We start from the raw sequence: 15,421 nt of genomic DNA, 5'->3' as shown, positions 1-15,421 counted from the left end.
GTGCTCACCTATAGTCCCAGCTACTCAGGAGGCTGAGGCAGGAGGATCACTTGAGCTCAGGAGTTTGAGGTTGCAGTAAGCTATGATGATGCCACTGTACTCTACCTGGGGTGACAGAGTGAGACTGTCTCAAAAAAAAAAAAAGAAAAGAAAAGAAAAAGAGTAGGATATTTGTAATTTTGAGACCAAACTGAGTACACCTTTAAAAAGTAATATTATTTTTCAATTGAAAGATGCTTACCTGCTGTCTTTTGACAGTTAATATTTTCAGTTTCATGGTTTTGTGATAATGAACTTTTTTATTTAATAAGTATAACCAGGAAACTACAGATAAAATGCAGCAATTGTGTGTTAGGTGTCCAAGGAAAATGTATAGGATATTTAAATTTATATACAGTATAATACCACAGTTTGGAATAACTGTCCCAGAACAGACACTTATGTATGACTATATCAGTTAGATTTTGTAATCATAATCATTTTGATAAGATTTGCAGGATAAAATTATTTTTTACTCAAAGAGCAATGCTAGGTTATATTTTGCATATTAAATATATAAATAGCACATAACTTGCTTTTTAGTTCATGATCACTTTCACCTGTACTTTGGGGATCTCTGAGATGTTCATCCTCTGCATTCTCATGCACATGATACTTAGATTCAAAAAGAGTGGGTGAAAGAAAGCCGCTTTGCAGAAATACAAGTTCACAGCATTCATGCTGCATGCTTTGTGTGTTCCATTGCAAATATTGCATGCTGCATACTTGTATTTCTCTGCAAATGAAGAACATAGGCTCATGCACATGCAAAAATTTAGTTTTATTTTGGCCAATAGTTGGAACAGATGGAGGAATGTTAGACATAATACTTTCTCTGTTTTTTTCTAGAATAAATTCTGTAGTATTTTTCAAAAAACAAGGAAAAAACTTCATATTTAAACTCAAAGTGGCTACAAATCAGCTCCTAACCTGTCACTGATTTAGATTTTGTAGTTTTTACAAATCTTTTAAAATATTTATTTATTAAGAAAACATTGCATTAATGCATGATACAAAATTAATAAGTTTTTCTTTAAATTGGAATGCAGTTTAAAGTGACTGAATTTTCCAATTTCAGCTACTGCATTTGACAAGGATACAAACTGGAAAATGGAACTGGTATCATCTAATTGCTTTAGGCTCTTTGATTTATGGTTGTTGGGAAAAGTCTTTCTATGTGGCATTATGTAGATCACATTCTTGATGGCTAATGTTAATTACTGTGCTCTTAAGCCTTGACAGCAATGAAAAAACGTGGGTGGATATAGTTCTTGCAAATAATTTAAGTGTTTTGACATGTTTTCTATTAAAAAATAGATCTTTGGCAATTGACTTTTGATTACCTAAACATTGACATTCTTACATTTCACTCTTTATGTTATAATTGATATGAATGTTGCAGTTCCAATGACTGCACATTAATTTCAAGTTTTATCATACACTTTAATATAGTAGCCTAGTTGGCTATAGATACAAATGAATTTTAGATTTCAAGTATTTTTTAGTAGTCTGTCACATGTTACCTATTTTTATTTTTTTATGTGTATGATTATAAACCTTTCCATATCTTGTACGAGATAAAATGGTATTTTTAGAACTTTAGGGATAACTTCCAACCTTAGCAATATTAGTGTGCCTCTGAGGTTATGATGTTAAGGGCTAAAGTAGTATTTTCAATGAGCTATTCTGCCAGTTTGCACACCTTCTGAAAAGATCTACTTAAATGTGTTTTGCTAGGCATAATAGATAAACAGTTTTATAAAAAAATCTTTTTTAGGCCAGGTGCAGTGGCTCACACCTGTAATCCTAACACTTTGGGAAGCCAAGGTGGGAGGATTGCCTGAGCCCAGGCGTTCAAGACCAACCTGAGCAAGAGCGAGACCCCATCTCCACAAAAAATGGAAAAATTAGCCAAGTGTGGTGGTACACACCTGTAGTCTCAGCTATTGGCGAGGCTGAGGCAGGAGGATTGCTTGAGCCCAAGAATTGGGGGTTGTGGTGAGCCATTGCACTCTAGCCTGGGTGACAGAGCGAAACTCTATGTCAAAAAATATATATTATATATTTTTTTGTAAGAATTAATTCTGATGCTCTCCAGACATTTTCATGCTTAATTCTTTTTTGTTAGACTTCTGCTAATAAAATTTACTGTTACTCTTATATTAGGAAATTCCCTTAACAGTCACACTCAAGCAGGCCCTTTAAAAAGAAAAGAAATGGACAGTGGTAACCAATTGCTGAGCATGTAATCAGAGAAATCCATCCAATAATCAGTCCTTACTCTGCTTTTTATTCTGTCATAAAGGAGAGATTTATTTATTTTATAGCTCATGGATTTGAACTGCCACTTCCAGCTTCTGGAGACTCAGTGGTTAACTTGTTTATCTTCTACAACCCAGCCTGTTCCAAATCAAACCTTATTCTTTATTCTCCTAGATTTTACAACCAATCATAGTGATGGTACCAGTTCCATTTTGCCTCCAAATCAGTTGGTTATATATTTTTTCTATTTATTTCTCATTTTATAATTGATATCTGGAATAATCAGCAGCTCTTTTCTCATTTATTTTCTCATATTTTTATTCCAGGATTTGCCTCTGAAGCAGGGAGTGTCTGCATTAAAAATGACCTGTAGTTCTCTGCTTCATAGGTTAGAAACTTATTTTAATATTTTGTGGCTAAGCACAGTCCCACTTTTCAAATTCTATAATGAATTATTTAATTGGCATTGAATGTGGACCACCAGCATATATTTCATATTGGGGTTTTCTTTATTACTTTAAATGATTAAAATTCGATAGAACGTCCAGCTGAGGCAATAAAAGCTTATTCTTGCTTTACAGCTTAAAACATTAAATTAGATTTTTAAAAAAATCTATCAATTATAAGACAAGTAAAATAATGCTATTTGGGCATTTTTTTAAATTGCATTTCTTAGGCCTTGTATTGCTCGAAGCATTTATATTCTAAAACTTAACCAAATTCTGACTATTCATCTTGGGGAAAAACAATCAGTTCACAAATCACATTTTCAATGGGACTGCTAGCCAGCATAGGTGAAAATATGTATAGTGTATTTACTCTTGAATTGTACACTGCAGATGCTTCTTCAGCTCCCTCCTCTTCCTCCATGGGCGGTGCTTGCAGCTCCTTTACCACCTCTTCCAGCCCTACCATTTATTCTACCTCAGTCACCGACAGCAAGGCTATGCAAGTGGAGAGCTGCTCCTCAGCCGTGGGGGTAAGTAACAGAGGGGTAAGTGAAAAGCAATTCACCAGTAACACAGTTCAGCAGCATCCATCAACACCGAAGAGGCACACAGTCTTGTACATCTCACCACCACCTGAGGACTTGCTGGATAACAGTCGGATGTCCTGCCAGGATGAGGGGTGTGGATTGGAATCTGAGCAGAGCTGCAGTATGTGGATGGAGGATTCCCCCTCCAACTTCAGTAACATGAGCACCAGTTCCTACAATGATAACACTGAGGTACCTCGTAAATCACGAAAACGAAATCCAAAGCAGAGGCCGGGGGTCAAACGACGAGATTGTGAAGAATCTAATATGGATATATTTGATGCCGACAGTGCCAAAGCACCTCACTATGTGCTTTCTCAGCTTACCACGGACAACAAAGGCAACTCAAAAGCAGGAAATGGGTTGGTATTCACATTTTTTAAAGTTCTATCACCATTATGCAAAACGAAAAAAAAAAATCATTCCCAACTTTTCTTAATTGCTCAGCTCAAGTTTGCATATAAAGCAAAGATATGAATTTTATCATTGAAATACATGAAAATTTTAACTTAAAATTACCAAATTTTACTAGAGGAAAAAATAAAATAACAATAGGTTCTTAGCAATAGATATTAAGAGTATGGTTAGGTAGTAGAAAATGAAAATAATATGTTTTGAAATACATTTCAAATGAACTTATATTTTAAAAGGATTTAAAAATATTTTACTCATAGAAATAACTAGCAATATAATGGCTCTAGCTAAAACAACTCAAAATGGTCACCAAGAGCTGTATTCTCTTCCACATCGTTTCTTCGTATGCTTCATCTCATTATAGTTTTGAGAAGATTTTGACTTTATTTTTGCTTTTTCTCTTTATTTGATGAGAAAAAGAAAAGACTAAGTGGATAGTTGGATCTCATGATTTAGGTTCACATATGTTAAGCTTTTTTTTCTTGGATACATTGATTGTGCCAATTCAAGATTTTTTTTTTAATCACTTTTTTTTCTGTGATTCTGGGTTACTTATTTGGAGGGTGATGAACAGGACATGTTTGAGTGTTCTTTCATCTCTGCCAGTTCATACTACTCACTAAATATATTTCCATAACTACATTACAGAGTATTCATTGTTATAATATAGACTAGTATGACTTATTTTTTAACTTTTAATTTCTTTAGTACTTCTATTGTAATGTTTAAATGCTAGACTTTTTTTTTTTTTGGAGACAGGATCTCTCTCTGCTCCCTGGGCTCGAGTGCAGTGGTGTCATCATGGCTCACTGGAGCCTCCCTCTGCTGAGCTCAAGTGGTCCTCCTGCCTCAGCCTCCCAAGTAGTTGAGACTACAGGCATGCAGTACCACACATGGCTAATTCTTTTATTTTTTGTAGAGACAGGGTCTTGCTCTTGCCCAGGCTTAAACCCCTGGGCTCAAGCAATCCTTCCAAGTTGGACTGCCAAAGTACACGAGTGAGCCCCTACCTGACCAATTGCTAGACTTTTTAATTAGATTTTCCTACAGTATATTCAACATAGCTTGTTGAAATTGAACTCACTGGATTTTGAGAATGACTTTTTTGGGAGGAAGGGTATGATCCTTTAGTTGACCCAGTATCACCTACAATTTCAGATGATCACAAAAAGTGGTCATGAAGCTTTAGATTGGTTTACTACTTGATGACATCATTGATCTTTTTTAAGTTAAAGATCTGTTTGAATATTATAGAGAATATTCTTAATGTATATTAAACTTGTCTTTAAACTTTCCCTCAGTACATTTTTAAAATAACATCTACTACTTAAGTAATAATTATACTACTTTCTTTACTACTTTCATTTAAAATTCCTTTGGGGTAGTATAGTTAAATAAAAATGTATATTTAAATGCTTGTCAGTTTTAGAAAGTTCAGATTAGGAAATCACCTAGAAGAAAACAAAGTATACTGTTTCCTAAAATGTTGCCATTTAACAAAGTCGAGAACTCCAGAACATAATATTTGTAGAACGATTACATATAAAATAAAGCATAATGAAAACCACAGGTAAATACTTAATTGTGACTAGTAGCACAGACCTAAAAGATTCATGAATATCATTAAATACACGTATATGTTTATTTGGGCTTCAATGGAGAAAGTCTTTTATAAAGTTCTAGAAGAGAGATTTTCATCTTTGTATTGAAGTAGATGTTGAAGGTTCAAATTAAGAACAAATAAAATTTTGACATAGAGGATAATCAATACAGTGATTTACAACAGCTAATTAAAGAGATATCTTCACTACGTCTTTTCTGCTTCTACTTTTGTTGATAGATGCATCTTATGAGGTTACCTAGGGAAAGTATAATGACATTGGTCAAAACAAAATCTTTCATGAAATAATTCATGGAGCAGAAACTCTATTAAGCAGCAGAGGAAATGCCCAGCTTCTTAGGTAATGAAAAAACATTTGACACTAGTATATGGAAATGATAGAAGTAGTTTAAAATTTGAATTTATAAAAATTATACTGAGGAAGGGATGAAACCACATGTAAATATATAGAAAAATTGGCCTTAAAAACAATTTTTCAGAGCATCTCAAGCTAAAAGCCTATGTTCTTCAACAATGAGAAAGATGTCACAAACACGAAAGAAATTTTAAAATGTTTTGAGAGTTAAGATGTCTAGTCTTAGATTTAATATGCTATAAATTTGCAATTTATATAATGCTAAGTATTTTTAAAATGTACTTTCAAATATGTGTACAGCAGTTTATTGATCTTCAAGATACTCACATAGAAATATTGATAGTCTATGGATGAAAATACCATTTTTATATAACTAAAATTTTAGAGTTTATTTTTTTAATTTTTAAAAAAACAACTTCGTATTTAAATATTCCTAGCCACATCATTCTTAAATTCTTCAACTAAATAACCTGAAGATCAGTTACCCCATGTGCTCTTCTAGATATTTCTACAAGTTAAGACATGATGTCATCTGAATCTGAAACCTATTTTAGGCATTTTGTAGTGACAATTATTTTTGTGACATAGGCAACCAGAAGGATTAGAAGGATTGTGCAGCACAAAGAAATTAGAATGTTATTTTAAAACTTCTGAATAGACTATGCTATGACAGTAGATTTCACCTTTTAGTTGTCATTTAGAAGCAAAATCCCCTATAACTAACTGCTACTTTCTGGTTTTTTATTAAGCCATCATGCCTTAAACATTTATGATTTGAATGACTACTTGTGTAAGAATTAGTTGATGTTTTTATGGTTTTACATGTCTGTAGATCTAAATATGTGTGTATTCCATTTTTATATTTAAACTTAGAGAATAAAAACAGTTTTAAGGACTTTTTAAAGTATCATTTTAGAAATTGTTTTATTACACATACTATTCTTCTTTAAGCTGTAATATGTATACTTTGTCAACTCACTCAACAGGTCTTCATCTCAAGTGAGATACTTTATTTTACTGGACTAGTAAAACTCATTTTCATTTATTTTTACGTTTATCAGTATTGGCACAACTAGCGTAAGTGAACATAAAAACATATCTCATCAAGTTAATTGATATGCAATACAAATTTTCCTTATGTTTCAAACTAAAGTTTATAAAATTAATAGATATGAATTACAAATATTTGAAAAATACAACAAAATAACCCATAATGTTACCCGGTACAACTGCTATTACCATTTTACTGTATTTTCTGTTAGTCTCTTTGTATTTGGGGAATGTTTTTACATAGTTTCTATAAATGAATATTTTTGCTTTGATTTTAAGATGAGTATAAAACAGAATATCATTATAGAATTTCATGTGTGAGGAACTGCACACTATTCAGATATTCAGACCAAATGTTTGAATTTCTACCCAGAATCATGAAAAGAAAAACAGGGTTTATTGCCCATTGTTCCAGCTTCAACTTGATACTTTTGTTCATAGAATTTATTCTTCCAGGCCCTTTTAAATGACTTACACAGGTAATCTTTGACTTTATTATGTCAGACTTACATGAATGGTATTCCTTGTCCAGTTAGGACCTTTCTCATCCCACTATTTTAGAAGCTCTTTTTTAACCTCTCTTTTCCTTTCTTTGTCCCTTCTTTTCTTTGCCTTCATCTACAAACATTTCTTCAGCACCTGTTATGTTTCAGGAACTGCACAGGTTCAGGGAATATGAAAATGATTAATCACAGTACTTGCCCTGAGAACTTTTCTCTTATCCAGTCAGTTTTACTGCATTCCTATGCCAGTTCCATTCCTTCTGCCCCTTTCCTACCTGTAGAGTTCACCCAGTCCCCACTTCCATTGAGAGTCCTGCCTTTGCATGCTCTCTCTTTCTCTCTCTCTCTTTCTGTCTCTTTTTTTTTTTTTTTTTAATGATTGAAACAACAATTTGGTTACTGCTGGAATAGTAAACATTAGAGCTAGGTTCAAGGCTGCTTAACTTCTCTGTGTTTGAAGTCATACTATTCTTCCTGGGACCTTGTTGCTTTTGGAGGAGATTTTGTACACAGTCCTCCTGTTCCTGGATCTTCAGTGTGAGTCAAAATTTAGGACTAGGAAAGTCACAGAGGCCCTGACACTATTTCAAAATGTACATGAGTAATTTTTTTTTTTTTTTTTTTTGAGACAGAGTCTCGCTCTCTTGCCTGGGCTAGAGTGAGTGCCGTGGCGTCAGCCTAGCTCACAGCAACTTCAATCTCCTGGTCTCAAGCAATCCTACTGCCTCCGCCTCCCGAATAGCTGGGACTACAGGCATGCACCACCATGCCCGGCTAATTTTTTCTGTATATTTTTAGTTGTCCAGCTAATTTCTTTCTATTTTTAGTAGAGACGGGGTTTCGCTCTTGCTCAGGCTGGAAATAATTTTAAATCTGTTGCATGTTGCTCAAAAGAAAACTAACAGTGTTGTTTTTTACTTATTTTTATTACATATTTGCAGTGCTTCAGCTGTTTTATAGCTTAAATGTGCTTGCCTGAAGTCCTAACCACCATTTGGGATATTGTTTCCCTATGAACATACATTGCACATAGCAAATGCATTATAAATAAATAAATGTTAGCAACAGAACTTAAAAAAATAAGTTAGGTTGCTGGTGCAATAAAGCCTAGGTTATAAAATTTTTATTGAGGGCTTTAATTATTTAATATAATCACAAATAAAAATACTCTAAAAAAATCACACTTCTGGGAATGATTGTTTAAAATAAAGCTAATTTCCCAATAAAAATGGAATCACTGATCTTTTATTATAATTTTCTCCAATTTGATTTACTGAGAAAGATATTCAAAACAATATGCTGCATACACTGTCATTTGTTTTTTTTAGGGCTGAGACTGATTTGCTCTCCCCACTTTTTTTCCTTTGCTTTGCAAATCTGATGAGAAAATAATAGTTGTTAATCTAATAGCTTTTATATAAGACTCACATATATATGTAATTTTTAAATTTTATTTTGACTGAAGTGCAGTGTGAAAGGTTATAGTGACATTAACTATTCTTTCCTGTTATTCTCAATTTATTGCACTTAATCTTCCTCCCTTCCTCTTACCACTCATATGCATTCTTTCTCTTTCCTGTCCAACTTTGTTTTATTTTTGCATCATAGAGTTAAATTTTGTTACAAAACTTTTAAAGATATTTTGCTTATGAAATGTATCCTCCTTTAGGCAGTATTTTATTTTGCTAGTAAGCTAAGCAGTTGTTTTTTAATGTTATTGCCTATTCGGTTTCTTCCTTTATCTTAGATAGCTTTTGTAGAAAACTCTTTTTGATACTTTCTCCATGTTGTGCTTTGATTTCTCAGAACATTGGAAAACCAAAAAGGAACTGGAGTTAAGAAGAGCCCTATGTTGTGTGGACAATATCCTGTAAAAAGTGAGGGAAAGGAGCTGAAGATAGTTGTACAACCTGAGACCCAGCACCGAGCTCGGTACCTGACTGAGGGCAGCCGTGGCTCAGTAAAAGATAGAACACAGCAAGGCTTTCCTACAGTAAAGGTAATTATTTGGTAATACATAAAGAATTTTCTCTAATTTTACTTATTTTGTTTTTAATCAGCAAAAGCTGCCTAAAACAGAAGGGTAGAATTACTAGCTATATACAATAGAAAAGATAGTAAAAGTCTGACTGGACCATAAAGCAAATATTGTTACTTTCATGTCATTTAAATTTTAGTTTAAATGAAAGAGGAGATGAGAATATGTTCTGAAAAGTAAAATATCTGCAAGTTATGAATTTTCTTCCCTTAATTTGATATTTGAATTAGATTCATCCCAAACTTTAAGAAGAAATTTTAAAGTGAATTCAAGAAATATAGTAGAAATTATTAAGCACTTTGAAAATAAGGTTTTTGAGATGGTTAATCAGGACTCTTAGAAAAGAATTGATACTTAAGTCTTCAGTTTATGAAACAGGATATCAGTTGAGTCTTAATCTTTTCAGAACTCAAACTAAAAGTAAAAAGGGGGCTTAAATTTCAGCACCTGGGATATTTTGTTATAAAGACTATTTCTTTTTGAAAACAAACCAAAAAAAATTGGAATGGGGGATGTTTAACAAATGTCTGGATCCCCTGCAAAACACTAAACAGGGAGGAATTTTGGCTAGTCATATGGCAGATTCTTATTAAATATAGTGTGTGTAAACATGTTAATTGAACAGTATTTTAAGATTAGAGTACAATAGTTCAAGATTGGAGCACAGTTGGACTGCCTTTCATTTATACTTGAATGAAATTATGGTTGAAACTCAGAATCAGGAAACTTGCTTGTGACCATTTTTAAGGTTCAGTAATAGTCATAATACTTATATGTACAATATCATTTCTACCCCTCTTTACTACCCACCACCCCAGCCCACCCCATTCCCTCAAACCCAGGACAAGTAACAGACAAGTGAGAAATTTAAGATATGTTTTATGTAAATATTTGTCTACCCAGACATTTTGATAGTTTGGAGTAACCTAATTGCCCTGACTTTAATTTATGCTTTTGTCTAAGTACTTATCTAATTAGAAGTACTGTTATGTTAATTGTCTATGATAGGGCATGAATTGACCTTAAAAGTTTATTTATTTATTCATTCAACAAATATTGCATCTCTCCATGTTCAGGCAATGTTCTAGGTACTGCTAACAGTTTGACTAGTTTGTTTATTTGCTTGCTTATTTGCCTCATTATGTTATCATTTCGCAAATATATAGCTATACTGGGATAGAAAAGATGTGTGAGTTTTTAAACATTTCAATATACATTGTATAATTTATCTTGTGATTTTCTGCATTTTCTGTTAGCAGCTTCAATGTTTAACTATAAACCTCATCAAGAATCAGAATTGGAAACATTTGTTCCCAAATGCTGTTTTAAATATTTATTTATTCTTCAGCATTCAAATTATAATTTAATTTATGAAGGCTTGCTAAAGTCCTGTGATTATCCATAGATCTTGGTATGAACTAGTAGTTTTCATATGGTTATGTTTTGGCCTGAGATTTCATGATGTTGTGTGTGTGCATCTAGTCTATGAAAATGAGCTTTATTTCCGTATTATTCATACAGCTGCACTTCAGACACTTTTCTACTCAAGTAGAAAATTTAGTGTAAAATACAGCGTGATCTCATTTGAAGATGATACCACTAACACAGTTTTGTGAATTTTTCCATTAGTTATGGTGGTAGTTCTTCAGTAACTCACATGCTGCCTAAGGGACTGTGTATTCATTCTCATCTGCTTGTACAAATAAATTATAAATGATAATTTATCATCTAACATATAAATTTTTAATTAAAGTGTGGTTATTGCAGAATTAAAACTAAGGTTTTCTGCATAAACTTAGCCAATTCTCCTTTATGAAAATGTTTTACCTCTATTTTTCTTGAGGATTTAATTTTTTAAAAATGTAATCCAGTTAAAAATATAAGATTTGGTCTTAAATATTTGATTTTACAGTTAGATTATTTGAAATGCTAATTGGTGTTTCTGCTGCATGTTTTCTGGTTTCAGCTGGAAGGCCATAATGAACCAGTAGTATTGCAAGTGTTTGTGGGGAATGACTCTGGTCGAGTAAAACCGCATGGATTTTATCAGGCCTGCAGAGTAACTGGACGAAATACAACGCCTTGCAAAGAAGTAGACATTGAAGGCACTACTGTTATCGAAGTTGGCCTTGATCCTAGCAACAACATGACACTGGCGTAAGTACTTAGAAGAATTTTTTCATTATTATATACTATACTCTTGTGGTAGGCAGGAAGATTTTTTGGTTTCTAGTGCGTAAAAGATTTTAGGTATTTTATGAAAATGTTTTAAATATTACAAATAAAAAAAGACATTACTACATAATTGTAATGGTTTAAAATTAACTCTTTTATCCTTTGCTAAAGAATTTCCATGGTGAAAGGCAGAGAAATGAAACCAGGTGGAATGCTGGCTTTTAGGAAAATTACAAAGACTGACTTATTGGGATTTATAATATTAACATTGAAATTGAAATTATAGTTTGATTTGTATTCCTAAATTCCAGTTTATTAATGTTCTTTAGAAACTTTTCAACAGCAACTGTGAAGTGCTTTGCCCCATCCTGATGTGAAAAGCATACTGCTGGTCTAAATTCACCTTCTGTTTTTATTTTCCTGTATTTAAAATAATTAATATCTTTAGACTTTGTATTATTTATCTTATACATTTTCACTGCCTGAAAAATATTTGAAGTGTTAATGATTTAATTTTTTAAAATTATTTTTCCTTAACCCTTTTGTGAAGGGCCTTTATTTGTAAAATTGAACCATAACAGCAGGATGTATAGTGGTATGGGTTAGACCTATGTTATAATTATTTGTATATTGGATAGCTGTTAAAGACTTTACTCAGGCTGGGTGCAGTGGCTCACGCCTGTAATCCTAGCACTCTGGGAGGCCGAGGCAGGCGGATTGTTTGAGCTCAGGAGTTTGAGACCAGCCTGAGCAAGAGCAAGACCCCATCTGTACTAAAAATAGAAAGAAATTAGCTGGACAACTAAAAATATATAGAAAAAATTAGCCACGCATGGTGGCGCATGCCTGTAGTCCCAGCTACTCGGGAGGCTGAGGCAGGAGGATCCCTTGAGCCCAGGAGTTTGGGGTTGCTGTGAGCTAGGCTGATGCCACGGCACTCTGGCCCGGGCAACAGAGTGAGACTCTATCTCAAAAAAAAAAAAAAAAAAAAGACTTTACTCAGTTTTCAGTTTTGTTTTGAAAACCATTTGGAATAGATTGATAAAAGGTTAATTGGAAAAGGGGAATTTTGAGAAATATTTAGTAAAGATTTATTTTTTTATCTTGTAACTTTTAAAAATTATTAAAATAAATGTATATAATGGAGGAGGAAAGGAAGGGATCTACTGATTATAAAAATAGTACTTATGCTATATAAGAAAGTTGGAAACAGTTAAAAAAGAGCTAAAAATATGCCTTTTAAGAACCACCTTCTCAGAAATAACCATTTAAATGTTTATCTTCCCAGCCTTTTTTGGACAAAATTGAGAAAATACTGTACCCATTGTTTTGTAATCTGCTTCTTACTTAACATGCCATCAGCATTTTCCCATATCATATTGTAAATGTTACAATATACTTTTTAATGGCTGTATACTATTCCATCCTTTTGGGGACAGTTCCTAATATTTTTAGAAGTAAAATTTATTCCCTCTATTTTATTATCTAAATTAGCTGTAAAAAGAAAGAGGCTAAATTTATTTTTTTTTTTAAATAGGAAAAATCTCTTCTAAGCCATAGTTATGTTCAGATTTTAAAATAGAAATAGTGCGGTTTTTTTTTTTTTTTACTATTTTTTTGTTATTATTATAAACAAAAGGGTGACAACATCAGGAACAATGAATATATAGTTTACCCTTTTGTGCGTTTTGAATTTGGAACTTTATGACTGTATTACATATTCAAATAATAAGCAAATTTTTTTTAAAAAAGAAACTTGTTGATAAAGAACACTGTACTATTTATACAACAAAATGTTACTTTGTATATTTTTTTCTGTGTTAGGGTGGACTGCGTAGGGATATTAAAACTGAGGAATGCTGATGTTGAAGCCAGAATAGGAATTGCTGGTTCCAAGAAAAAAAGCACTCGTGCCAGATTGGTTTTTCGAGTTAATATCATGAGGAAAGATGGCTCCACTTTGACACTGCAAACACCCTCTTCTCCAATTTTGTGTAGTAAGTAAGAAAATATGGAGATACTAAATTATAGAGGTTTTTTTTTCATTTTCTACTAATCTTTCAGACATCTCTAAATTAGATATTTCACATACTCCAGCTTGTGATCATGCAAAATTTGAAGTATTTTCAAAGCAGTAGTCACATTTTCTAGAGTAAACTAAAGGTGAGTAATTGGGGTAAAATTCAAAGGTGTGTAGCATTCTGTAGTTGCCTCTTATCATCATATACTGATTTAAAAAGTAAAGTAAATTGCAAAGCTAAAGGATTTTCCAAGCATCCTCACTGTGTGATAAATAGCTGTGGACCTAACTCTGTTTTGTGTTAGAACATAAGAATAAAGTAAGCAGAACTTTGCAAAGAACAGCATGTTGGAAGTTTTGATTATAAATTATGTATTATAGTATAGTTGGAAAGTGGGAAATGAAATTCTTACAGTTTACCTTGGAATAGAAAGAAAATGACATGTGCATGCATGCATTTGTGTTTAAATCCAATTGTGTTGTCATGTGTGACTCACCTAATTGTAGTTGCTAATGATTATTATTACATGGAATAAAAAGGAAAAATTTTCCCTTTATTACATCTCTTAAGATTTTTATTATGAATTATTTTCTTTGGCATTGCTTGTTTATAATCTATACCTGAATTTAAAAGAGCAAAAAAGAATTGTTCCATTCAGTTGAATTTCTTCTGTGGTTGTTGAGGCTATTATGATCTTGCTATTCCTTGGATAGTTACAGAGCCTTTGTTATTTAATTGTAGCTTAGTTTTGTCAAATTACTCATCCTTTGTAAATCATATTTTTCCCTTTTAATTCATATCAGGAATTTTTATAGCTAAACATTAGCTTAGCAAGCATTCCAATTTTAAAAGGAAAGTACTAGAAATATCTTTCTGATCTCAAGAGAGCTCATGTGGATTTTTCTGTTTTTCACTATTATGAAAAATTTGTTTTTATACTAATATTTCCTTAGAGAATTTTCTAGGTAATATTTACTTACAAATAGACTGTTTTTAAAGTTTGTAGATTCCATGTCCATTCTGTCACCTTCAGATAGGGGCAGAATGAATAATCTGTAGATGGTTTATTGAATTGTAAAGCTTTTCTAATTAGGGTGCTCCATTTCTTAATTTTTTTATAATATGCTCCAACTTGAATATTATTAGGATGGAGTTCCAATTTTTGTGGGGCATATGTGGTTCTTCTTTTACATGATCTAATACCTGAGCATGACCATAGCCACTCTCTGAAGGCCAGAGCCAGGAGGTACTTTAGCAGGGACTGGAAAATGCTTCAGATCATATTGCTTTAGTAGGAACTGGGAAATGGTTGCCCACTTTATTTGTTTGTTCCTTCCTTCATTAATTTGTTCATTCATTTCCTCCTCTGCTATTTTATTAAGGTATTGATAAAGTATGAATATATCCAGCTAAACATGGTAGAAAATACAAAAGAAGTAGAAAATATAAAAGAAATAGAAATGTGATTTTCTAAAAATTTTCATCTGCAGTTATCATTTGTTCATTATCACCATTAATGATAGTATGTGTCTGTATTGCAAATGAGTATATCTCCCTAGGAAGCTGCTTCTGGGATGGATATGATGTATGATGAGTATGATAGCCCTAAGAAGCAGCAACATACAATGGAAGGCATATTTAGCTAATAGTAAAAGCTACCAAGTTTTGAACTCTGGCTATGTGCCTGGGATTGTATTTACTACTTTATAAGCATTGTATCATTTAATCATCACCTTTATATGGATTCCATTCTATAGTTGATGAAACTGAGACTTAGATTAAATAACTTCCTCAAGATCACATGGGTAGTAAATAGCAAAACCAAGATTCAAACAAAGCCTCTGCTTTCACATAATCACTTAAATTAGTGCTGAAACCAAGTTTGAACAATCTACTTCATTCTTGTC

The 15,421-nt window shown here is 32.7% G+C and overlaps 1 protein-coding gene across 7 annotated transcripts in view; it reads left to right on the top strand.

Moving 5' to 3' along the window:
• NFAT5 (nuclear factor of activated T cells 5) overlaps positions 1-15,421 on the top strand; it is a 118,982-nt gene that overhangs the window by 64,022 nt on the left and 39,539 nt on the right. For 6 of the 7 annotated variants that reach the window (XM_045533375.1, XM_045533371.1, XM_045533377.1 and 3 more), the window contains 4 exons: positions 3,141-3,699; positions 9,087-9,279; positions 11,285-11,475; positions 13,318-13,490. In XM_045533375.1, coding sequence (XP_045389331.1) covers positions 3,141-3,699; positions 9,087-9,279; positions 11,285-11,475; positions 13,318-13,490 — 1,116 coding nt within the window. Of the gene's footprint in view, positions 1-2,650; positions 2,690-3,140; positions 3,700-9,086; positions 9,280-11,284; positions 11,476-13,317; positions 13,491-15,421 lie in introns of those variants that run through there. The other variant, XM_045533378.1, reaches the window with a different exon arrangement.

This window comes from Lemur catta, chromosome 20 (genome assembly GCF_020740605.2).
Source record: "Lemur catta isolate mLemCat1 chromosome 20, mLemCat1.pri, whole genome shotgun sequence".
Lineage (NCBI taxonomy): Eukaryota > Metazoa > Chordata > Mammalia > Primates > Lemuridae > Lemur > Lemur catta.
The sequence above is the reverse complement of the archived record's forward strand: the minus strand, read 5'-3'. Positions and strand labels throughout refer to the sequence as shown.